Here is a 26,098-nt window from a genome sequence, read left to right as displayed (position 1 = left end):
AGAGAAGAAATGAATGAAGGCACATTCAATGAATGAAGAGGGAAGGAAAAACATCACACTGTGTTGAAATTATTCAGCTTAGAAGGAAGTTCAAATGCTACAAACACCTTGTAAAATAAACATCTTTCTTGCACTTAAAATGAAATAGGCGTATCATTAAGGACCCAAATTTAAATGCTTCATAGTTGAGACACTAAAATCTTAAATTACAAGATTCTGACCTGAATTCATCTTTGTGAAAAAACTGCCATAACTGAAACTATTTTAAAGTTAAAGTGCTGAAGTGAGTCTGAACCATGTTTTGATATTAAAACTAGCTCTTAGCTGTGTTATGTTAACAGAAAAAGCACAATTAATTTTTCAGGTAATTAGAGCTGTACTAAGTCAGGAGTTCACAACACAAACAATATGAGTGACATAAGCCTGCTAATCTCAGAACTGTGGAACGTGTTCCAAAGTCACAGGAACTTGCCTGGTGACTTCTCAAAGTGCTGGGCCAGATTGTTAAACACCTTAACTTTCTGAAATTTAGACCGTCATTGGGATTGCCATAATCTTAAAAAAGTTTCTGCACAGCAATTTCCCCATTTTATCCTGTCTCTTGATGGAATTTCTAAAGGTTCCTACCCTGACCATCCTAGGTCCCTAACTTAGGTCTTGCAAGTTCTCTTTTCCATGAATTGTACCAGAAGCTTGGATGGGCAGCTTTGGACAGAAGGCAGCCTGGTACACCTGCTTCTCTCCTCAGTTTTTCTCCCACAGTAATCATGACATCTCACCCAAGCACTTCTAGGAGCAGGATGACTACAGTTCTCAGTCTCTTGAGCATCTGTCAGAAGGACTGAGAGACAATATACAAGAGACAATCACAAGAAATCACAGTCCAAGTCCATTCTGTCCAACAGTTCAACCTGCAGCTACAGTCTGGGGGGAGCACAGAATTGTCACCTGACCCCAGGCCCTGGCAAGACCCTCAAATGCCTCAGTCAGGGTGGGTCAAAACTCATTCTTACCTGTGAGCTGATAGGGACTTCCTGGTCCTGAAGAGCTTTCTGGTGAGTTGGGGTAGCTGATGCTGTTAGGTGACTGGGAGAACATGTGGCTGGGGGATGATGGAAAAGGGGTGCATGGAGGATGCTGGAAGGAATCTGGATAAGTGGCGTTGTGCGGCATCAGTGGCTCGCTGTGTAGAGAAGTGTTTCGAAACTTGGCAAGGAGGCTGAGGTGAGGGTTAAACTCACTGTGTCTTGGAACGAGTACAGGAGGTAGGACTGAAAACAAAAACAACAGAAAAAATGGTTGAAGCTGAATTCCTGAAAGAATAATTTGTTGTAAGCTAAAAAGAGGCATATTCTATGCTGCTCAAATAATATAGCTGTCTGCATACAAGTCATTAAAGAGTAACAAACCTGTCCAAACCCAAGATTCAAAAGCTGAATTCTTGGACATTTTTCTCCAGATCTGCAGCCACTTACAGCGGTTCCACATATAAAATAAGGAATTTTGACTTGAGCAAGGTACCATAAAATTCACAGGTATGGCATGCAGAAATACAGGCGGTATATCTCTCCCTTTCAAAATTACCTATTCTATCCTTCTTCAAAAACTGAACATGTCAGGAATTTTCTAAATACTATCACTAGGATGTGACAAATGCATAGCCAAGTTTAATAACAATTAATAGTGCTCTGCAATACACTGCATATTTTTCTACCAGCATGTTTTGCAGATGGGCAAAAGGAAGTACAGACCTGAAGCCAGACACCAGATCTGAAATGTTGTCAGGTACTTGAAAATGCTGCCAGACAGACAGTGAGGTCTTTAAAAGGAAATGTAAATGGCAATTCAAACATTGCAGCAATGTCAATTTATCTCTTGCAATATAGTTAGAAAAGATTTAGCATAAGAAGGCATATGTCAGTGGTTGGTATTTAAGACATGAAAAATGCAGGTCAGAAAACTGAAATCCAAATTAACCCATTTAAAACTTAGTCTAGTAGAAGATACTGCCTATCCACAAACTCTTCCCTTTCATCTCACACTGTCAGCACTGTTAACAGCATTGCCTCTTTGAGAAACCCAAAGTTGATCCAAATTACTTTGGATTGGGACGTATGAGAAGCAAGAGTAGAATTAAGACTCAAAACACTTTAAAAATCCTGACTAGTGAGATACCTATGAAGATGCAGTCCCTAGGCTGGAACACAAGGAGGCTTGCAGAATAATTTTGAATATGAGAGTTCAACCTGAGGCTTTAACTGTGTCTTCCATAGTCCTTGGTAAGGAGAGCAGCAACTACAATGGGTGATTCCTGTACCCCAAGATTTCTCTATTAGTTACTAGCTCACATTATACCTAATTATCTTTGTTAAGGCTTTCAACACAGGTAGGGGGAATGAATTCCCAGTTGGTATTATGCAGATCTAAAAGCTACCAAAGAAGATAATTATGGAGACAATTGAGTTACTGTCCCCAGCATCGAGGACAATTCAGCAGGCTTGTATTGACTGACCTAGTATCCAGAGTTCCTCTGGCCTAAAACCCAGTAGCACATCATCTTCCAGTGTGTCCTTACTAGTTTATGGAACCAAATAGCAATGTGCACTCTTGGTTTTAAATGTTGGTGGGAATATACAGTCAACATGTTTTAACATATTGCTTGGGCCAAAAAGCTCTGTCTAGGTAAGGCAAATTCTTTTTACGTAGGTTAGCTAACAACTTTTAATTACAGCAAACTCTCATTTATCTTAATGTTACTCTTAATGAAAGAGCGGAATAATTGCTATTGAATAAAACAAATAATGTATAGATAGTGCAAAACATGTGCATGAGAAGAGTCTGCAGGAACTCTTCTTGGAATGCACATCAGTTGCTCAGAGAGCCGGGGCATTTACAGTGCCCGGTACCAACAATGGGTTTACAGCTTCTAGCTCAGTGTGCACCATGCTGCAGTAGAGGCAAGGTTAAACAACGTGCCTGCCCACCCACTGGAATATACCACTGGGAATCTGGTAGTCACCCATGACCTGAAGAACTGAGCCCTAAAACTATGCAAAATATTGGACTGATTGGGAGTTCACTGCAGAAGTTAGCTTCTCACCTGCCTAGAAACACAGGCACTGGGAAACCTCTTAAGACACTACACTTACATGCTTCTCTGGCCCTATGCATTGCTAATTAGCCTCTGGCCAGGACAAGGATTGGTGCTCTGGAGACTGCTTTCTTTCCTTCTGCCTCTCATATGCCCCTATTTGTGGCATGAAGTCTACTGCCACTTTCTTAAGTAGAGAAAGGTACTTCTTCTTCACTGTTCTTCTTTTAGCTTTAAACATCCAGGTAGGACTCATACAGGCAATACAAGTATTCACATCTGACATGCACTGCCCAGTCCCCTGTGGATCTCTTCACAGCAAGTGGAGAGGAATACTTTTACTGCAATATATTGGGACAAGACCAGTACCATCACTGTGGATGTGGTTTTGGTGAGCTGTATTCCTTCCATCCCATGCTCCTGTGAACAGCTCCAGGCTGTGAGCTGTTGCTTCTTCTGGAGTTCTCCTTTGCTGCTTCTGGAGTTTTCCTCAAAAGCTCCATGAAACTGGTATGATGCTTGTCAGATCTGCTGCTGATCAGCCAGCTCTGACCAGCAGTCTTTGAAAATGAGGAGCTGGTGATCCCTTTGCACCCAGCAATGCTGTGCAGTGTTGAGGCTGACACTTCATTGTGGGTACCACAGCTAAGGCAGCTGCTTCCTTCAGCCCTGTGAGAACTTGACTCCTTCTCTAAATGAAAGCTGAGAATCTGGATGTGTGACCAGAGCTTGCCAGGGAAAGCCTTTGATTTGCCTTGAGTGAGTCAGCAGGAGGAATTTTCAAGCCTTGAACTCCTTCCCAGCTCTGACCATGGCAGTCTTAATTTCTGCTCTGCTGAACAGTTTTTGCCACCTCACTCATTCACTCACTCTTTCCACTGACTGTTCTGTGATTGCCTAGAGGGCTAAAGCCTCTGTGGTAGGGAGGCATTCAGAGATTATCTGTTTGTGGCTAAGAGTACCCCCAAGGGCCTTGATCTCCTTGCTGTTTTTGTAACATATCACTCTTCAGGGCTCAGCCACTCTGAAGGAAGTGTGACCAGAGGCATAAAACTGAGTAACTGAGTGTGTTGGGACCTGTCAGTCCTCATAAATTACCTGCATTTTCTCCATTCATTGGGGTCCTTTTCTCCTACCTGCTATTTTCCACCAAGAGCCAAAGGTGGATCCTTCCTCCTACGCATGCTGAAGTGTTGATGGTCTGTTCAACTGAAGACAAATATGGTCATGTCCTAAGTCCTGCCACTGCCTTTCATGTCTTTCTCCCATTCCCTTTAGCTTCAACAGCTCTTGCTGGGAACCTGGCTGTGCCCAGAGCCTGTGGTTTCAGATGCTAGCAAGCAAACTTATCTACCTGATTTTAATTTCAGGTACAATATCCACACCGCAATTTTTCACACATTAATCCATTTCTGCATAGTTTACTACTTTTGGAAACCACTCTCAGGTGAAATCTGTCTACTCCCTTTGCCCATGACTACTCCCAAACAGATGGCCAACAGTGAGGCCATCAGATTGTCTTCCACCTGGGGAGGCTATCACATCTTAGACCCACTTTGGCTTTATGAAAACAGTCAAAGTCAAAAATTCTCCTGTCTACAGCAATGGTGCACCCTCATTTGTAATACTTATATATGAATGACTTCATATAAAAACAGTAGGGTATGTGTTTGCTGGCAACAAACCAGATTTCTGAGAAGCTCTTTGAAGGCAACGATGAAGGGTGAAGCAGAGCATAACCAACATAACTACCTCCTTCAGATTAGGTGGCCTAACTCCTTTCTCCAGTGGGATGTTGCACTCATAGATGAAATATTTCCTGCTTTTTTTCTAAGTGGCACCTGCTATTCAGCAGACTGGAGAAGAAATCCGCCAGGAATACTCGTAGCAGCAATAAAAGCCATGTGTAATCTGTACAGTATCAGTAGCAGAGCCTAAAATGGGACTGGGAAGCCTGCAGACACTGCAGAGGTAATGAAATCCCCGAATCTCTAACCAGATTTCAAAGCTGTACTCTAGTAACAGAGGTCTAGGAATTTGCAAGGCTGTCAAAAAAAAAAGGTGAGGCCCTTCCATCTTTGACACAAGTCATTCATTCTGGATTAAAATTAATGGATCTGGTCATAGAGCGGTTGACTAGGCAAGAAAGACTGCAGTGATGGAAAATGATCCCCAGAAGGATGGACATTTGTATGAAAATAATACCAGTATGTGGATTATAAAAAAATACAGTGTTGTCTTATTCAATGGGTGGATTCTCTAGCTCAAGAGGATGAGACTCACAGAATCTCATATAAGCCTAAGATCACCAACAGCCAAGATGCAGATTTCCTGCCGTTAAAAGAGGACTGTTTGTTTTAAAAAGACCAGCACCTAAATCAATAACTCCCAGCCTTCTCTGTGGTGATCTCACTGCTACCACTTTCTCATGAAGTTGATTTGTTCTCTTGCCTTGCCAAAACCTCCTTGCACCACTGCCTTCTAACTGGGGTTGCACTGCACCACTTGCAGAGGTGCAAGTTCCGTTTCCTACTGCTGCCCCAGAACACCTGAGTGGGTTGTACTCTTTGTGATACGGTACAAATATATAATGTATCTGTGAGCTTCAGCCTCTGAGTTGTCCCTGTAAGCAGAATTGTAGGGGTGAATACAACAGCCTGAGAACAATTCCTGGGTCCTGTGGAGAAGTGGCACAGCACAGCTTGTATCCTCACAGCTGCACTCACTTTCACCTCCAAAACAAGGTGGCCAAGTTCAAAGTGCCCAAAGTCCCTCCTGTGGGCTAACCCCTGCACTGAGAGCTGCTAGTCCACACGAGTCCACATGGATCAAAGCTGTTCCTGGGATCATGTTACCAATTCAGCAGTACCCAGACCTGCACCTTGTCCCCTTCTACTTTACTAGCAGAGATACTGCCAGTCTGCTGCACAGACAAACAATAGAGACATGTTCACAGCTGAAAGCTTCTGAGTTTCAGGATCAGAACAACAAGCTTTGGCAGCCAATTAGCAGCTGCTGGACTATTCCATTAGCAGTGTTTGTTAGCTGGCATTGAACAGATGAGAAATCCAGTGTTGAAATCGGCACGTTCAGTGCTGTCAGCTACTGCACTGAGGAGACTCCATTAACTGCACTGAAGTTACACCAGAAGAAATGAGAAAACACGAAAGACTGCAGCCTGCAAATAAAGAAGTGCAATAAACAAAAAATGGGATATTTTATGACCATCTTTTCTTAAATTATTGAAGAGTTTACTTTAGCAGGGCGTGAGATCAGCTCTTTTCACTGAAAACTGTTGACAACAAGCACCACTCAGTGTAGCTGTAAAACAGAAAAGTTTTGACAGTGTTTGCAGCAGATCAGATATGACTTCACAGTGACAGCTCTGCTGCACTGGAAGGACTAACAGAAGAGGAAGCAGGCCCTGGTGTTTAACAAATGTTAACAAATGTCTTTCCCTTATTTCATCTGTGTGAAAAGAAACATCCCACAGTTCACTTATCTGATCCTAATATCACCTCAAAGTAAAGTTCATGCCAGACAAGGAGTAATTTCAGAATAAAAGGTATACACTTACCAACTGTATCCATTAGTAAATTAAATTACGGTGATTTTTGGCAGCAAGGGAGAGCTAGGTTAGACATTAGAAATAATTTTGAACTGTAAGGATAGCAAAGCAATAGATTCACTTGCCTGGGGAGGTTGTAGAGCCTTTATCACATGGGATTTTTAGAGCTCATTAGAAAAAGATTTGTCAGGAATGTACCTGGTAATTTGGTTTCATTTGGGAGTCTGGGCAGAGGAAAACAGGATGACTGCTCAAGACCTTTGCCAGCCCTGCTTTCTGAGATACCTACAGAAGTCAACACTGAATACTACAATTTTTTAACAGCTCTTTTACTGACATAAAGCCCAATTAAATGACCTTTCAGTGAGGTCGTAAGTTTTTGTGCAGTCCAAAGAGAATTATCAGTGGAAAACTCCAAAAATTTAATGGGGACCTGTTGGATTTATGTCACATTTCTCTCCATTTACATAAGTAAATCCCGCTTAAGGCAGGCCACCAGGTATTTTAGGAAAAATCAACTGACCTGGTTTTCTATTCACTGCAAAATATGCCATCTTACCACATGCAGCTCTTATCTTTAAAGAGGGAGCTAGTGTTTTCTGAGGGTTAATGAGTCAACTGCTGGTTTTCAATGAGACATAAATATCACCACGGTGGTGAGGCCAGGCTGGTGCCCAGACTTCATGCAAATGACCATCCGTTCAGACAGGGAGGATTCAGCACCCAGGTCCGTGGAGAGGAAGCTGCTTTCAGCACCTTGGACAAGATCCGGGTGCCCTCAGGGGCCCGATGGGCTGCAGACCCCAACGGGAGAGGGGCTCCTCACACCCTCCCCAGTCCTGGCTGCCAGAGCTGTGATTGCAACAGGCAGGGTAAGACCCAAGATCCTTCCATCAGATGCAGCCTGCCTTTTCACATTTCAGAGCACAGCTGTAGGATGCACCAAGACTAAACCTGCTGGAGCAAGAGCTAACACAGAGCTGCGAATCATTTGCAGATGACACAATTACCTGGGGTTTCCACCCGCCGGTAATGGTAGGGGTTGATGCACACTTCTTTCTGTTTCGAGCCAAAAGGGAACTCACAACATTCCAGTGGTTTCAACTCATGGTGAGATTGTAAATCAGGCCAGCGCCACACTCTGCAATATATGACGTGGGGAAGCCCCTTGCGGTGAGACACCTGCAGCCGCCCGTCCAAGGAACGTGGGATCGTGACACATTTACTGGGCTGACCCGGGCAGCTCAGAGCCCTCTCTAGTTCTTCCATGGCTCCTTTTTTCTTCTTTAACTTCTTCACCAAGGAATCAACAGCTTTTTCTGCCCACTTTTCTTCTTCATCTCCTTGTTTCCAGCCCAGCAGCCTTTTCACTGCGGGGCTGGTGAAGGAGAACAAGGAACTGATAGGGGTGCTGGAGTGCATAAGAAGCAGAGATCACGCACGAGCGTCAACGGAAGCACAAACTGCTCTCCTGCCGTGCAAGGCCTGCACAGAGTTTCCACAGTATTGTGATGGACACTTCCTTCAAGGACAGGTTCTTTCACACGTACGTTTTTGTAGTCTTAGGTACTGGTTACAAGTAGCCCGACAGGGTGGGTCTCAGAACTTTCCAAACATCAAGAAACTGCTGATGAAGCCTGGAACAGCAACACAATACATGGTTAGGCTTCACACACTATTTCCATTGTTCCTTCAATAAAATATTTTGAAAGAGAAATTACTCAAAATGTGTAGTTAATTTTCAGCGGTTTTCTGTTTGGTTTTTGATGTTTATTTTGGGCCCAAGCCTCTCCTCCCCACTATCCACCCCACTCATTTTAGAGTTGGACCATGGAAATTGTTAACTATCCAGTCACTTCAACTTGTGTTTAGAGTTTAATGCACCAGACAAATAGTTGCAGGACTAAGATTTTTTTTTAGTACAAAAGAAAATTTACCCTCTTTTTTATATGCTGGTAGCTGTAGGTTCAGTTCAATCATCTTCTATGAAAAAAAATATCTAATATTAAATTTTATGGAAGCAATGAGTAGAATACTGTTGTGACTTCAACTCCCTCTCTGCCACTCCAATCTCACTGTACTGTCAAGAGTCGTAAAATATTAACTGCAAAACTAACTTAAACTACTCCTACATTTCATTTAAGATTTTTGAAAGATTTACTAGTATTCTCTAAACTTATTTATATTTTCCTACATGGAAGAGAAAAAGTTTTCATGCCTACAGTCTGTTTCTCTCTGTTCAACAATTCACAGCTTTCTGGATCCAAATCACAGACTTTTGGACACAGTTTGTGCTGCATGGATCTTGAGTTATTTTTGCTAGGAGTTGCTACATCTGACAAAGTCCAACAGAAAGAGTTTAGTTCTTGAGGGCTTTGCCTTTTTTTTTTTTCTTCATATAGCTGGAGCCAGTCTAATTTTAGCTGAAAATTACATATTTCCACTGACTGGAACTCTGAGGAAAAATGTCCTTGTACGTCAAGCTATTTACTGCTTTAAATATATTTCATGGACCCCCTGTGCACAGCAAGTCCAAAGGTCTGAACTACACAGAGGGCACTTAAAGCAAGAGATGGGGATAGCTTCCAAATGGATGCTTCTAGAAAAGCAGCTCCATGACCATCCAATTCCACCCTTGTGGACCTTTTTGCCCCCACCAATAAAGGCCTGCTCACAGTTCTCAGCACTACTTAGATGCAGCCACTGAGGAGACAAATGTTGCCCAGCACAGAGAGTGGCAGAGCTTCACAAACCATATTTGTGTGCAATTTCCTTCAATGTACAGATCTTGTAGGAGTTCCAAGGGCACCTGGGGACGCCGTGTGCAGGCGCAGGTACAGCACAGCGAGACAGGAGGCCAGTCCCAAAGACTGGTTCCTTGGCATACTCGGATACCCTTGGCACCACGCAGCTCTGGAGCATGCTGCAGGGTGAGCACACATGGCCCAGGGCAGCACAGCCTCTTGGACAGGCTGTGATGTTTACTGAGGACCAAGGGCTGCCTAGAGCTGTTTTTCTCCCAGCTCTTCTGTTTTGTTCTCATGCCCATCCCTATGCCCCACTGCATTACCCTTTGAAATGCCCTGAGAAATGCAAATACATGGAAGCATAACAAGTTTTTCTCTTCCTCCTCGACAGCAGCAATGGTGGGGGAAGAAGCTCAAAGTTCCAAAGCCTTCCACTGCACTAGGAGGATGGAAGCACTTTGCCCCACAGAGAAGAAATCATGAAAGCAACTCTGGCAGCAGCAGCTACTCTTCCCCAAGACTTTCATATGCCAAGCACCATGAAAATATGCACAGAGGAAGGCAGAACAGGCACACCTTGCTTCAGGCACCCACTAGAGCACTCAGCTCTGGTTTATGCAATTTCTACATTATCAACCCATGTGTGTCCATTTGTCCTCGACTGTCAAGGGACAAACCCGGCAGAAACCCCCTCACTTGTGCCATTCATCAGTCAAAGATCTATTCCAGGGAACTGTGGAAACCTGTCCTACCTACCAAAAAAAGAAACTTCAGATTCCAGATTTTTTTCTCTGACCTGGAGTTATGTAACTGGATAGTTACTAGTGCCTCTAGACAAAACCAAAATCTACTCCAAACACTTAGAGGGCACACGTGAGAATGAAGTAAAATCAGTGTGATTTATCACAGGGAAAAAAAGCCCTCAATCTGTTTGTAAAACATAATGTGGATAAAATTCAGTCAGGCAGGCTCCAGCCTTTGCAGGAGCAGGCTCAGCCTAAAGAGCCCAGCACCAGCCCCATGCAGACATCCTGTGCAGTGGAGGTGTCTGTCCCTCGCTGCCCTGCTGAGAACCTGTGGAGGATCCACCATCACACTGCTGCCATTGCCGGCAGCACCAAACCCCATCTTCACAAGAGAAAATAAAACAGTGCTGGGATCACTGTGGATCAACCCTGAAAGCAGCAACAGGAAGCAAGGAAAGCCTGGGATGAAAGCCCACTGGACCAGTAGCAGTGTAGGAGTCTCTGCTCTATGCTGAGAGGGAAAATGGCTCACACTTCTTATCTGAGGGGGGCTCCTGGGCATTGGCATGTGTAAACAACTGCTCCTGATAAGTTAATGCAACATTACAATCATCAGATGTGAAAACACACAAGTTCACATAAAAGTATTGTCCCGAGATTTTCTTTTCCATTTTGACCAAGGTTTTAAATAAACACATTAATCTCGTTCAGTCAAATTAAATAACTCAACAGTGACATCAGTATGAGTCTGAGCACTATTGTTGCTAGTGGGAGAGTTGCCAAGACTATGTGTATAAAAGCAAAAGCCGTGCTTTGCAGACCATGTGATGTAGCCTCAGATAAGTACATTGCACAATTTCCTACCGCGCTCCCCCCAGTTTCTTCTATAATCTTTTTCCCCCAAATTCAACTGACATATGAAATATAAATGGTATTAAATAAACTAAACAGCTTTCAAATAATATTATCAGAACATCCTAGTTTAATGTTATTAAATTACATAGTACTGCACACTATTGCCCAGACTAAGCCCCGTGTTGCTATGCTTAGATTCTCCATAGCAAAATAGCGAGGTAGCCGCTCTGCTCCAGGGCCGCAATGACAGAGATGTCAACTCACAATTTAGTTTTAACAGTCTTTCAGGACAGCAGTTAAGCTTAAGCCATATGCCTTTGGTAACAGGCAACTTGCCTACCCAACTGGAATGTTTCAAACCCACACCAGATGTATCTTCTGTGCTGATGATCCATTGTTTTTCTCGATGCTAAATGCAGTTTAGAGTGGCAGCAGGGAGGGAAGTGTTACAGTTTTGATCCACATTCCCAGCACATCTCCATTATACAATGATGGAAGTTCTGGTCTAGTCAGGTTTATCTCCCTCAGTGACAATATGACGTGCTATCATGAGGATGAGTCAGGCATCGCTCAAGATACATTCCTAACACGATTTCCTCCTCTGGGACTACAAGGAAGGCTTTGTCTATCTGTCAGCTAAGTGACTGGTCAACACTAAACACAGTCAGTCTTCCGTGCTGTAAATCTTAATTCCATCACTGAGTTTAGATCTGAAGATTTAGGGAAGAGGACTTATGGGACATGAGCATGGACTCACCCTTTTGTTTCTGTGGCCTGCAGGAGAAGGTGGGCCTGGAAACATGCCAGCCCAGTTCACTGGCTCCATTCTCCCTAAATATAGGGTTGTCTACTATTTATGTGGCACAACAGCGGTGGGAAACATCTCCAGGCGCAGGAACTTTACTGCCTGTAGCATGTTGTTACCACAGCATCTGGAATGGCTTTGGTCTGTGCCAGCAGCACTCCCCCAAACCACTCTCGTGCGTAGTTCAAGAGTTAGGAGGGAACAGGGGTCACTCCTAATAATAAGTCAGCACAGAGGTTTGAGGGTGAGACAACCATTGCACAGAAGTCTTAAGACCAAGAACAGTACAAGGCACATTTAATTTATTAGTATAGAAGCAGTTTTTCAGTAGAATTTACTTGACCACATAAACATGTCCAAATTTTTGACGCCTGACCTACTCATCCTCAAGTCCCTAAATAAGTATTTGAGAAAAATATTTGTGTACATGTCATGGAGAATTCCACCTAAAGGTAAATACCCAGCAAAATCAGGCACAGCACACAGCTAATGCTGTGAGAGATGGGGCACCTCAATGACTGACTGAATGATTACAAGGCTTAAGAGCCAGAAAAATTAACACCAAGTGGAAGGGACCATGATATCCATGATATTTTCTCCTTCTCCTACACCCATTTTTCACCTTCAAGTATAGAAACAGCCCATAGGTCCTCAGGTCAACAGGAGAAATGTGTTGCTCCAAGAGCTCCACTTCTACTGTGGTACTAAAGAGCCTGACATGCTGGGAGCAGAGGAAAGACCACCACAATTGTGGGCTTATGATTTCCTAACTGGAGCCAGATCCTGATGAAGTCAATAAGAGGGATTAGAGAGCCCATGGGAATTAAACATTCCCTCCTCTATGTGCCATGCCAACATTCTGACATCTCTTCCATGGAAAGATTTTGTGAAGTTTAGATTTTACCTAATGTAAAATAGATCCATTGTGTCAGGGAAGATTCACATCACACCTCAGCAGAATGCCTGTGCAGTCCAACATGCTGATGAAGTTTCCTCTAATTCAGTTGTCAAAGAATCACAGAATCATAGAATATCCTGGGTTGGAAGAGACACACTAGGGTCATCAAAGCCAATTCTTGGCCCTGCAGAGGCCACCCCAAGAGTCACACCATGTGCCTCAAAGCATTGTCCAAACACATCTTGAACTCTTGTCATGCTTGGTGCTGTGACCACTTCCCTGGGGAGCCTCTTCCAGTGCCCAACCACCCCCTGGGTGAAGAAACTTTTCCTAATACCCAACCTAAACCTCCTCTGACACAGCTTCATACCATTCCCTCAGGCTGGGGGAATTTCACTCCCATAGGCACAGCAGGGAAATTGTACCAGTCCTTGTTAAATTTCACTCTAAGCTTTCTGCAGAAGTCAAAAGGAAAACTTCCATGGATGCTAATGAAAATAGACTTAAGACACCACTGTAAAAGCAAAGTGTCCAACCTCCCTCAAAAGCATATCTGTGTATGGGTATGTAAGCACGGATGTGGGCAGATGTGCGTGGGCTTCTGGTCTCGGCATAAAGCTTCCAGGTGCTGCCTCCACTCCAGCACTTGCCTGGGCAAACTGCATGGCGAGAGGCATGGCTATCTGTCTCAAGAATGCCTGACATCATCAGTCTCAGTGTCACTGCAACAGCTAAGTAAGGCCACAGAGAGAGATTTCTCAGAGGGTCGTCTAGACATAAGCTGTGCAGTTCTTGGAGATGCATATGGCAGTGAGACAATTACAGCTGGAAGTCTGACACTCAGCAACTAAATCACAACAGAACTGGAAGGGAGAAAGTCGTTTCAGTCAATCAGTGTGAGGAGGAATGCAGTGAACATGCTCTTGGTTAGTTATTTTTACCTAGCACTGACTCAGTTACTTCTACCTACTATGAAAGAGAGAAGCATGCGAGTTCTATTGAATTAACTGATTCTTGTTATGTTTTCAAATGTGCCCAGCTGGCAGCAGCCCACACACACACAGGGCTGACAAAGAAGCTCCCGAGTCAAATCATCACTGCCACTTGCTATGGGAATCTTCCACACATCAACAGGGAAAAGGGTTTTAAAACAAACAAAAACCAACAAAAGTGTGTGCCAATATGTGGGTCTCAACAGAGTGGTGAACCTCACCAACCTTGCCTTGGGCCTCATGCACCAACCCTTTTTGGTTTTTTTGCCCACACAGCAACTTGGAGCTGGGCAGCAGAGGTTTCACATGTACATTCATTCCAGGAGAGCAGTGTGAAAGCATGTGCCTGAGCAGCACAGTTCAGTAATCACTGCTCAGCAACAGTGGCCACATGTTATTTTTGAAGCATGTAAATCACTTGTTCCACTCATGGCACCCTCAACATCAATTGGGATCCCCCAAGGCTTTTTGTTCTCCTTGGGACCCACCAGACAAGGGTGCTGTTATGAATCTATCTGAAACCAATGTCTTTCACACACACATGAGAAGATACAGTGAGTGAATTATTCATTGAAATGTTACCAACTTCTTCCAGAACCACAGAACTGAACACCCAGGGTTTTAATTTAACAGGATGTAAAAAAGGTGTTGTTTGGTTTTTTTCTTTATTAAGAAATTAAATTTTTTCCCAGTTTGACCCTGGACTGCTCCAACTAAAAAGAGATGCAATGACAGGAGGTAGAGTGTTTGAGGCTCAAATTTATCCATGTTTCGCACAGCCCTGGCAACATCTTGTTATTTATTCCTGTAAGCTTAAATGAATCAGGCAAGCTTTTAAAATTCACTTTCTTGAGTCTTTTTCAAGTTTGTTGAGAAGACCCTTTCACAGTGAACTTTATGTGCAGGCATCAATATCACAAAGCAAATCTCACAGCACCTCATGCTTCCCCAGCCAGTTGTTCACCCTGTGGAGCCTTCACCTGAACTCACTGCCTCCCAAACACAGTAAGAACAACATTTTATGCTAGTGACTAAAAATTTGTGACATCCACATAATTTTTCTGAGCTCATATAATCACTACAAGTATTACTACATCTACTCAGCATCATTTAGCTTCTCTTGACAGGAATAGCACATTCTTAATTGATATAAAAAAGGAAAGATCCAAGTATATAAGCTGCACACCTTAACACACCTACGTGCACTTCCACAGACCAAACACTTGCAGAAGTGTTTCAGAAGCATAAATTCTGTTGCAAAAGAAAATTAAGTACCTAGGTCATGTTTGGTATGCCCATGATGCCTGACTAGGAAGGTATGTACCAATTCCTGCTGTGGGACTGCTCTGGATGAGAACATTGGCAGATGCTTCAACAAAGCTTTGTTAGTGTGACCTAAGAAGGGGAGAACAGAGGTTCATGGGCATGGTAACAGTACCCCCATGTACAAAGGCTGTTGCAGACAGGATAGGGGCAATCCAGCTCTCGTGTAAGTTTCTCATGAAAAATCAGGGAACCGGATAGATACATGTTGGGATAGTTGCTGCTGGAAGTCTGTGATTGCATTTTACACAGCTTGCTTTAAGAATAACTGTGCTGGCCTTGGGGAGGGAGAAGGGACTGAAAATCCCATGAGATGAGTCTTATGATCCTACATCCCCTACCATAACCAAGCAAAAGGGCCCCTCTCTTCAGGAGCAGCACTGGGCTAGCCAAACTACACTGGCTCTGACCCCTGGGCTACTTGCATCCAGCTGCTGGGAATGGCAACAAAAACCAGAGGGCTGGATGTTCCCACCAATTCCTGCCTTTGAAAATCTCCCACAATATCTGAAGGCATCCTACAAAATTATCATCACCAAAGTCTGTGTAAAAAAAATTAAACTGGACCAATTTATCACTATGATCTCTCCCTGGCTGCACTTCCTTCCTTGGTATTAACTTTTAAAGGAAACGAGTGACTGTGATGTTTATAAGGAGTGAACTGCACAGTGTTCCCTGTCCGGGCCACACCGAAGTTTCTAAGATACAATCCCACAGGGACACATCCTCTCCTCTGCCTCACACCCTGCTCCCTGCAGGCAGGAAGAAGACCCATTCACCCAGTCCCTGCCTTACCCCTTCCTGAGGCTGCCTTGCTCAGACTCAGACTGGCACCTCCGAGGAAGAGCCCCTCTCTCTCAGCTGCTTTCCTCCAGCAGAGCTGAAGGCTAAGGAGCATTCAAGCCACGGAGGAGCTCTGGGGATGTATCTGTGGGAGGCACTGGGGTGATGAGGAGGTGCATCAACCTGCCCTAGGAAGCCAAAATGTCTTCTCATGGCTCTGGCTATCCCCATTTTATAGCCAGTCAGTCCCTGCATTCCTCACATACCCACCATTCCCAGAGAAACTGTAGCAAAGCCCATTGGTGTTTCTAAAAATGGAATGGTTAAAAATACGCAAAAAATAGAATTCCTGCTTTTAAAATAAAAGCTAACTTGTCTCTAATACAAAGCATGCAGCCAAGTGCCTCCAGAACAAACACTTCACAAAGGAAGAAGGGGACTTGAAAAGAATTTCAGCTTCAACGCTGGTCTAAAGTTTATAGCCACACTAATCAGGTTCTGTAATCCTTGTTATCAATCACTGGCATTCTTGGAGTCATTCCCAAATACTCATTTTAGGAAAAGGATTTGCTCAGATTTAGATGTTAAGAATGTTGTGAATAAGGATACATCTAAAGAACAATTCCTTCACCAAGGATGTGGCCCTCTAGTGTGATGGGAACCTATTCTGGAAGTTTGGTGTCTTGTTGGAAGAGAATATGCTTTTGAAGACCCGGCTGTGCCTTTACAGTGCACACAGGGAAAAAGGATAAAGCAAATGTTCTCCTCACATGGTATGGTAGCACATCCCACCTCAGGGAGGTCTGTCTAAAGCATTACTCAATTCTGGTGTTAACACAGCAGACATCTCTTGCAGATGATTTAGCATCGCACAGCTTGGAAAATGAAATACAGATCAATTAATCACATGGATCATGGATGAAATACTCAAAAGGAAGAACTTCCCCTCTGACTGGCAGCAGGACTGGGGAGGAAGCAACAGTGCTGCTGGCCACCTCTCCTTCTCTCCAGGTAAAACAGCCTGCATTTCACACACCAAATACTTGCTGCATACATCACACTAGCAGCTGTCCATGGAATTGCACTAGTATTTCATTGTGTTCAAACCATATCACATTCAAATCTGTTTTTCCTAAAAGGCTTCCATTGTGCATCACTGTGGGAAATTGCTAATGCAATAAGATTGACATATAGGTTCTCCTGCATCAACATCCGCAGCAATCTGTGCTAATTGAGCCCTCAGTGGCTTGTGAAACCCTGAAGGGGGGAGGAAAGGTGGAGCATCCACAGGGCCCACATCTGCAGGAAATAACCGTGTGGAGAAGAGGTAAGCACTAGTATTAGTGTGCTTTATCTATGTAAAGATCCGATTCAGTGTCAGGAATTGCCTTGGTCAAGGGACCAGAATATTTTCTATGAAAAATATCTAGATATTCTTGGATTGTCTGTGGAAGTTACTTCCCAACAACAGGGCTAAGAACAAAAGGAGCAAGAACATGCCTATCTAGTTCCCTCCTATGGAGGAAAGGAGATAGCTGGCCATTCCCAATGACTTCAGCTGAAGATGTGGGTGCTAAGATTCTCTGTAAACCAGAACACCTAGCTATGAGATTAAACAGGCTTCATATGCCTACATTTGAGCCTGGGAGTAGAAAACGAAGGCTGGATTCTCTTTAGCATGTAAGATGACATGTCATGTTCACTACCAGCTTCAGAAAACGCCGAGCAGAACGCACAAATCAGGCCCCGAGCCCTTAAAAAAAATATTTCAGTGTTCTTCAAATCCATCCCAGGATTTCAAGGAATACCCCATCTCTTCATGGCTGTTTTTGCCCTTCCTCTCCCCTCCTCTAACACTCAGCTCTGGCCCATGCAGCTCCTACAGCCCAAGGCTTCCAAGGAGGCCACCACAAAGAAGCTTGAGGTGGTCCTGCAGGGCCATGCAGCAGGACAGGCATGGGAGCCACAGGCTGCAGCCTTCCATGGGAATGGATCTTGGTTTCTCTACTCTAGATGTCTCTGTGACGGCCTCATGCCCTGTGTGAAGTAACTCAGGATCCGTTGATGAGAGGGAGATAAATCAGCTACCTCATACACGCTGCAGGGTGAGAAACTGCACGTTGGCAGCTGGGCCAGAGTAATTTGACAGAGACAAGTAGGTTTGGATAGGCAAGACCAGCAAGTAACCATAAGAGAGTTTTGAAAAGCCACATGAACTGCTTGTGCCTCAGGTCAGTTTTGTGCCTATTGGGCAGCGTGTGGGATTGCTTCCTGCCACAGCCTCAGGGTACACAGCTTTACCTCAGGTGCCTCTATTTATGCATCTGTGCCACAGGTACCCTGTCAGGGATGGCTTTGTAAAGCATGATCAGCTCTTCTGATGAGGAATGCAACAATGAAATGCTTAAAAGGAAAAAAAAAAAAAAAAGTTGGGTTTTTTTGGTTTTGTTTTTCTGGTTTTGTTTTTTTTTCTGTTTGTTTGTAGGGGTTTATTGTTTTGGTTTTTTTTGTTGAGGGAAGGCACAGCAAGAAAACACACATAAAGAAAGATTAAGTATTGTTGAAATGTATTGACCTCAGCTGCAGGGTTATTCACATTATAAAGGATTCTTCATTAGGTGGAGCTTTGCTGCTTGCAGACAAGGCCTTCTGGCACGGGCACCTCCATCACCAGCTCCTGCCTGCTGTTCTGCACAGCACGGCTGCGTGACCCAGCACAGCACCAGGCCCAGCAAACACAGAACCACCGTTATCAAGAAGTGGCCAATCTGGCTCCCATTGTAGCCAGGTAATGAGGGTGAAAGGAAGCCTGAAGCAGAACAAACTCTAATGACCCATGGGTCTGTTAATTTTCTTTCCTCCTCATTTCTCTCTTTTAATGGACAGCGAGTTTGAGGCCAACAGTTGTGGGGAACTCGGGATGTGGGGAATATTTTCAAAACCTATACAAAGGCCAGGCATACAGAGAGACTCCAGGACGGGAGATGTTTCAGAAAGAAAAGCAAAAGATGCAGGATTTTGGCAGGGGTGATGGTGACTGGGAGCAAAATGTAGGTGGGAGAAGAAAGCTTGTTGGGAAATGGGAGGTTGCAGTATCAAGCTGGAAGGTTGCCACAATGTGGACTAATGCTTTGGCAGCTGCAAACAAAAGGAAGGAGGAATGTAAGAAGCAACACGAATAAAAACTGTCAAGAGATATCTGGAAGTATCAGGACCTGTGAGGAAACAGAAGAGTCAAAGATGATGCTAAGTTTGGCAGAGGGAGGATGGTGATACTACTGACAAGGAGAAAAGAGTGGGAAGGAAACAAGTTCTGGATAGAAAGATGTGGGAAAGATAAGGCTTTGCTTCTCCCAATCTGAAGCATACCTCGATCTTAATGCTGTTTCAGAAAGACAGAGATCAATTATCAGATTTTCTTCTTCTGTTTTTTCTTGGCTTTTTTTTTTAAGTTAGGGTAGCTGCATAAATTGGGAAGTCTCCTTCATGTCCACCTCCACCATGTCCTTGCTGTGCCCTTGTCCAGAGGAACTGAACCTCAAAGAGAACTGCTCAACTTACATCTGTCTAAGGTGCAGAAACCTACACATGGGCCCATAGAACAATGTGCCTGATGTTTCACCTGCTTTAATTAAAATGCAAACATGAATCAGTCAGGATCTCTGTCTGGGCTCTGATCCTGCAATCTATTAAATCCACTCATCTTCAAAAGCACAGCCAGATTTTTAGCTGCTATAATAAACAATACACAGGGCCCAAATCTCTTTAAGTCACCTTACCACCTGCAAAATTCCAACACTATTAACCATTCAAACAAAACTGCAGACAAAATATAAGATGGGAAATAATTGGGCATATTTTTGAAAAATTAATTCTGTTGCACTGTTTTCAAAGTCTAGTGCTTCCTTACTACTGTTCTCAAAGACAGTAATAGGACCACAATGATTATCTCAAATCGTTTTGTTATTAATACCCCTTACTCTTCATGTGCAGTAATATATAATTCTTTATACCTGCCTGTATCAGGAAACCAGGCAGTTTCAGAACAGAGCAACCTTTACTACATATATTTTTGCCGTTTTGTTTTCAGTTAAAATATTTATGATGCATTGTTTGTGTTTTTTTTTCCTTCCCCCACCCTGTAATTATTATTTGTAAAGGGTAAATATTGCAGAGAAAATGGAATCTCTCTATGCAATCGCTGTATTTTTTTGCAGCAGACAAATAATAGAGCATATATATATATATATATATAAATATATGTATTTCTGTCTCCTCTTATTCTTTTAAGTTTCTTTGAAACAGGGTGCCCAGTACTGCTGATGCTGGAATTACTGTTAGTCAGTATCAGCACGGGTGATAAACTCTAGCTAGTGTTTTGGTTAGAGGTCACTTGTAATTAGTAGTCATTGTCCTTTGAATTTAACAATGGAAAAATAAAACTTTATAGCGATAGATTAGCCTGGCCATCAAAATTACAGCACTTTAGCACTCAGGAGAGAGGACTGCATGATACACTATCTCTCTGTCTGATAACAGCAGATAGCTAAGAATTCAAATGCGAGATGCAGAAAAGCCTGTAAAAGAATAAAAGGAGAGAAAGGGCGATTAACTGCCCAGATGTTATGTGATACATTATATTGACACTTCTACACTCCTCTTTTAGTGAACTGGGCCTCATCTTGTACCCACTGAAGCAAAAACGGGGCACTACTGCCAGTTTCCGTGAGAGCAGCTTTCAAACCCGAGATGCTACTGAGTTCCTCCACACCACATCCCCACCTTCTGCAGATACTTGGCACGTGTGTGCATGACTCTCGGTGAAATACTAATTCTCAACTTCTTCACAAAGTTATGTAGTTGACAGCTTCGTGCATATTCGATTCAGTTGCTGCAGGTAAATAAAAGCTATCTCCACCTCGTATCAGTTTACAAACACTGACACGGATTCTACGCATCCATCGGGAAATCTCCCAGCTTGCATGCATCATAAGGATATGATAAGGATTTGTGAGAAAACACCTTGACCCTTATTACAGGCATCTTTGCAGAATTACTGTTTATCAGCTTATGTGCGAGTTAATAAAGTGAAGAAGAAAATGCTTCTAATTCCATCACAAAGGACAGACGGGAATGGGAACTACTGCCCAACCCAGTAAATACAAGATATCCTTCTTGATACAACTGACTTTTAAAGGTATTTTTGGGCATGTTTATTTTAACTACTAACTCAAATTAACTCAATATTTAAAAAAACCAAGAAACAAACCATAAACATCCCCAGCCTCTGCTTTACAATCTAACAGGAAGCAACGATGAACCAGCCAGACACTGGTACTTATCAAATCTGAACGAAGGGAGTTGTCTGGCTGGATTTAAACGGATGAGGTTTGTTTGAGTGATGACATTTGTCCTACCGTTGCTGAGGAGAAGAATTTTCTGGCACTTTCTTCATCTTATGCTCCTGAAGATGGGAAGATTAGTCCTACCACACAAACACTTGCACGTATACAGAGAGGCACATTTCCACACATCGGAGATGCTGAAGAGTACTGAAACATGCCTTATCTGCAGTGTCCTTCCCAAACCACTGCAAACTTGAACACATTCCCAAGCCGTGCACACCATTTCCCACTTCTGCCAAGGGAGAGCTCCTTCACTAAAGACTTGACCATTCTGTGCTGAAATATTTTTTTCACTAATTTATAAGAGGCAAGTAATTAACAGCGGGCGTGCACGTCTGTGCGTGCGCACGCGTCCATGCGTGTGTCAATTATTTTTATTTCCACTAATGCCTCTTTTAAAGCAGATCTGGCTAGCATCAAGTAAATTTAGCCATAAAATCAAAGCAGGAAAACATAGAGTTACCAAACAATATCCGAATTGTTCCCAATGAGCCGAACTCCGAATTCCCCCCACTCAGAGCTGCCTGGGCTCGAAGATAAAATTACAGTAATTTATAATTTGCCATATCGAGAGCTATTGTTTTTGGAAATGTTGTTACTCGCTAACATGTAACGTTCTAACTTCGGAGCCAAATGACAAGAAGCCAATCAGAGTCACCGTTTGTAGCTGGAATAAAAACCTCGAATCCCAGCAATTCTGCTCCGGTTTGCCCGGAGCGTATCCAGAAGCGGGATTTCTTGAACAGAAAATAACCTCTGAAAGGAAAAGTATTTCCAAACGTGTCATGTGGGGCTCTGTTGTTTCTTTTCTTTCTTTCTTTTTTTTTTTCTCCCCCTCCCCTCTCCTACTTAAACGAGAAAGAAAGAAATCATGACAGCGGGAAGACTTGTCAGCGTTTAGCCATGCATAAAAGTGTTTTTCCCCGCGCTCCTCCTTTCGCTCGCCGTCCTGGCGTCGGTCTGTCTCATCTCTCCGCTCTGCGGCCCCAGCCCCCGCCCGCACACCGCCCCAGCACGGCAGCGGGGCCGGGGCCGCCAGCCGGGGGGACACCGGCCCGGGGCGCCGCCGGGGCTGTCCCGCCGGGCGCACGGGGGGATGCCGCTCCCGCCGCCGCCCCGGCACACCCGACACCGCTCGGGGAAGGACGCGGGACAGCCCCGGCGCGAAGTTTGGGCGACGACGGCGGCGGCACCGTCCCCTCCGCTTCCCCCCTCCGCCCTTCCCGGGACGCGGCCGGGAGCCCCGGCTCTTACCTGCCGCGGGCGCGGGCCGGGGTCTCGGCGCGCCGCGGGCGGGAGCGGGGCTGCAGCTGTGCGGCGGCGGCGGCGGGGCCAGGGCGCAGCGGCAGCGGCAGCAGCAGCCCCGGCCGGCGTCAGTCAGGCGGGAGCCGGCAGGCTGTATTAGTGCGCCGGGCTGGAGCGCGGCCAGCAGCGCCGCGGCCGCTGGCCCGCCCCTCGCCCCCCCGCCCCCGGCCGCGCCGCCCCCGCCGCGCTCACACACACACACAGACACACACACAGACACACAGACACACACACAGACACAGTCACACAGTCCGACACAGACACACACACACACCATCGCATGTCCGCACACTCGCAGCGCTCACACGCACGCACATCCACGCCGATACAGACACACACACACACACACGCTCAAGCACACTCGGGCTCACGAACACGCGCCCACGGCGAGTTACACACACTCACACTCGTACGCACGCACTCACACAGAGCCGCACTCGTGCACCGTGCGCCTCCCGCACCCGCAGCCACCGCACGCCGCCCCGCGCCGGGCTCAGCCCTGGCACACGCCGAGCTCTGCCCCTCCGGCACACGGGCTCCCCGGGACAGAGCTCGGCCCCGAGCGCAGGCACACACCACCCACCCCCGCCGAACCCGCCCTTCACGCCCCCCGCTGCCGCTCGCCCCCAGCCCCGCGCCCCGCGGGAGCGCAGCCGCCTCAGAGCGTTCCGCCGGCCCGGGACGCCCGCCGGGGATGTGCCCCGATCCCTGCCCTGCCCGGGGCCGGCCGGGCGTTTGTGTGTGACCGCCGGGCCGCCGCGGGACAGGTCCTTCGCCCAGTGCCCCCGCAGCCGGCCCTTCCCCGGGGTCCTTCTCGCCAGCCTCCGAGCCCCCGAGGATGGACACGGTGGCCAAGCGGGGCGTGGGCCAACTTCAACCCCGTCCTGCGCTGCTGCGAGTGCTGCTGAGCCCGGTCTTGGGCACAGGGACAAACGCCGTCTGCGGGCAAAGGCTTGGAATGGAAGGCGTCCGTCTGGGACGGCTGGACAGTACAGCTGCAGGGGGTTTGGGGATCAGACTGCGCCTTCCGACGCCGGGCTGTGCGGGGGTCCCATCATCTCTCCGTCTGGTCAGAGGACGACAGCAAACTGCAGCTGGCATTGATGAGCAGATGCATTTCCTGCTCCAGAGATTACCTATTAAACCCTCGTATTCCCTAGAAGTAAGCATCCCTAGCTATGTAGCGTATTGCATTAGCCGTAATAAGGAAGGGCTGAAAGAAGGGAAGTCAAGTGGCTTCAAGGACACGAGACATAAAAGCTACTCGTGAAATTGGGACTCCAGGCAATGCTAGGAACAGGCACTTGCCTGAACCTGACCCTGGCTGCATTGAGGGGCTCCAGTTAAATTGCACTGTGCCTCTTGAGGTCAATCAATAAATATGATTAAAGATACCATCCTGCTGACATTTTCACCAAAATTTTTTACATTGTAAAACATGACAGCAAAGCTAATGTTGTTTGAGTAGACATCAAAAAGCCACAATGCAATTACAGCTCCGCAGCTCAGTTTTATCAAAGCATGCCTGCGTGAGGGCTGTGGTGCAATAAGGAGATACAATGTAATGCCCCAAAATATCTCTGTTTCCTGCTTTGGACTAAAATGTCTTCAACTACGGGTGACTTCCCCACTGCTTGTTGGGCTTCTCCTACAGGAGACTTCTCGATGAAGTGGCAGAAGAGACGCTGTTAATTAAAAATCACTGTACATATTAATAAATTACCAATCACACTTTCTAACTCGGTGTGATTTCAGATTTTATGTCCGCGATGCTGTTTATTTTTATCTGGAGACATCACTCTGCAAATGTATACACAATATACAGTGTGGGGGGGCAGGGGGCACGGGTCGGCAGAGGTGTGGTGTGCTACGTACTGAGGCACAACCAAATTCTGATGTGTCTCACAGCATCTCTTTCAGGTGTTGAAACCTCCGGTTTCTCATGCCCCTGCTCACAGTTTCTGCTACCAAAAAAGGGGTGGCAGGACAAGGTGAGTCTTTACTCCTGCCACTCTGGTAGCCTGCTGTGCTATCTCCAGTCAATCTTCATTGGGGGGGTACATTAAAATAGCAGTACTGCTACTGGAGTGATCCCAACCAGCAGGGTGGGGTGGGAGCAGGATAGTAGCAGAGCTGCTGCCTACATTGAGCAATCACTTCCTAAAACTTTGCTTTGATTGAAGCTTCCAGTCAAATAGGCATAAATTGTTTGTGAAATGACTTAACTGCATTCCTGTTTGTGTGGTGGTGGTTTTAACCTCGACATATTGAAAAAAGGTATAGCTAACAGAAGTCACATGGGTACATATATATATACATTACTGGAGTTTGATACATCATAGATTATATAGCAGGCAACAATTTTTTTTTTGCACGCAGTTGCATTTCAGATCATGTGGCATGCAAACACACAAACACATACATGTTTTATTACGAGAGCTGAATATATGCTGGTGTTGCCTGTGATCTGCTAAACCTTTGGAACAATAGATCTCCTCAGGTGCAGTGCTCATATATCCTGCCTGTCCTTTCCACTCTCTCCACACACACTATCAGAGCCCAGATCCTTGAGCCCAAATTTTCTTCTGCATGGCTTTCAAAGCCATAAGGCTTTGCTTCTCCTGCCAGGGCGACTCATCACTCGTCACTCCTCTGCACTGCCTGGGCTCTGCTAATTCCATTTCTCATTTGCCATTATCTCTCTCCCAGTGCCTCATTTCCCATCCTGCCCTTTGAAAAAGCTCTCCCTTAGCCTGCACACGATGTAACTTTCCTTCTCAAATCCCCTCCTGTAAAACATGGACCAACCTTCTTTACTCATAATGCAAAACCTGATGGGAGTATTCTTATTTTGGTCTGTATTTTGTCTTTTTGTACCAGCTAACTTTGTAAAGAAAATCATCAATATAAGGTTATTTAGAAAATAGAAAAGACTGGATGTTGCTGTAAAAGGGATGGAAGGGCACTAATGTCTTTTAGCGCTGATACTGTAGAATAACATAGAATAACATGAATTTTGCACTTGGAGGGAACTGCAGGTTCCTGAGAACTGTAAATATACAGACTCTGTATGTAGTGCTCCAGGGCTCCAGTGAAGTACTGGCACTGTCCACCACCGAACAAGGGGCGGCTGTTACAACAGCACTGTCGTGTGCCGTGCGATGGAGATCCCTCAAACAGCTCCAAGTGTGCTGCTGCAGGCACTAGAAGACTCCTAGCCACAGTCTCTTGGATTTACTGCGAGTTACATTTTCCTCAAGGGCTTTCTCCAGGCAAAGACACAGCAGGCACTTGCCTCTGGCAGCAGATTTTTGGGAACAGCAGCATAGTTGTGGTTCTGTTGCCCACTTTGCCTGTGCCAGAGCCTTGGAAAGTGAGAGCTGTTCCTGTATTGCAGGGTGGAGTCAGACATGCAGGGCAGCATTGCCAAGAAGCAGCTGACTATTCAAGCAGCAGCAGTCCCATCTCACTCTCTCCTCGGGTACCCAATCTCCAAGCCCAAACCCTGCCAGTCTGCCTAGCTCCACACCTTTTACTCCCCTTCCCAGGATAGGGCTGGACCAGCCCCAACTCCTTACCC

The 26,098-nt window shown here is 45.3% G+C and overlaps 1 protein-coding gene across 4 annotated transcripts in view; it reads right to left on the bottom strand.

The window, feature by feature from the left end:
• Nucleotides 1-26,098, bottom strand: part of SMAD9 (SMAD family member 9) — a 50,206-nt gene that overhangs the window by 12,960 nt on the left and 11,148 nt on the right. For 2 of the 4 annotated variants that reach the window (XM_086881541.1, XM_086881543.1), the window contains exons 2-3: nt 7,670-8,296; nt 1,014-1,271 (exon numbers count right to left, since the gene is read on the bottom strand). In XM_086881541.1, the coding sequence (XP_086737667.1) occupies nt 1,014-1,271; nt 7,670-8,081 (670 nt within the window). In that variant the 5' untranslated portion in view covers nt 8,082-8,296. Of the gene's footprint in view, nt 1-1,013; nt 1,272-7,669; nt 8,297-22,467; nt 22,664-26,098 lie in introns of those variants that run through there. The other 2 variants (XM_086881540.1, XM_086881542.1) reach the window with 2 other exon arrangements.

The sequence above is a fragment of the Cyanistes caeruleus genome, chromosome 3, assembly GCF_971803275.1.
Source record: "Cyanistes caeruleus chromosome 3, bCyaCae1.hap1.1, whole genome shotgun sequence".
Classification (NCBI taxonomy): Eukaryota; Metazoa; Chordata; class Aves; order Passeriformes; family Paridae; genus Cyanistes; species Cyanistes caeruleus.
Note: the sequence above shows the minus strand (reverse complement) of the source record. Positions and strands in the feature narration are given on the sequence as shown.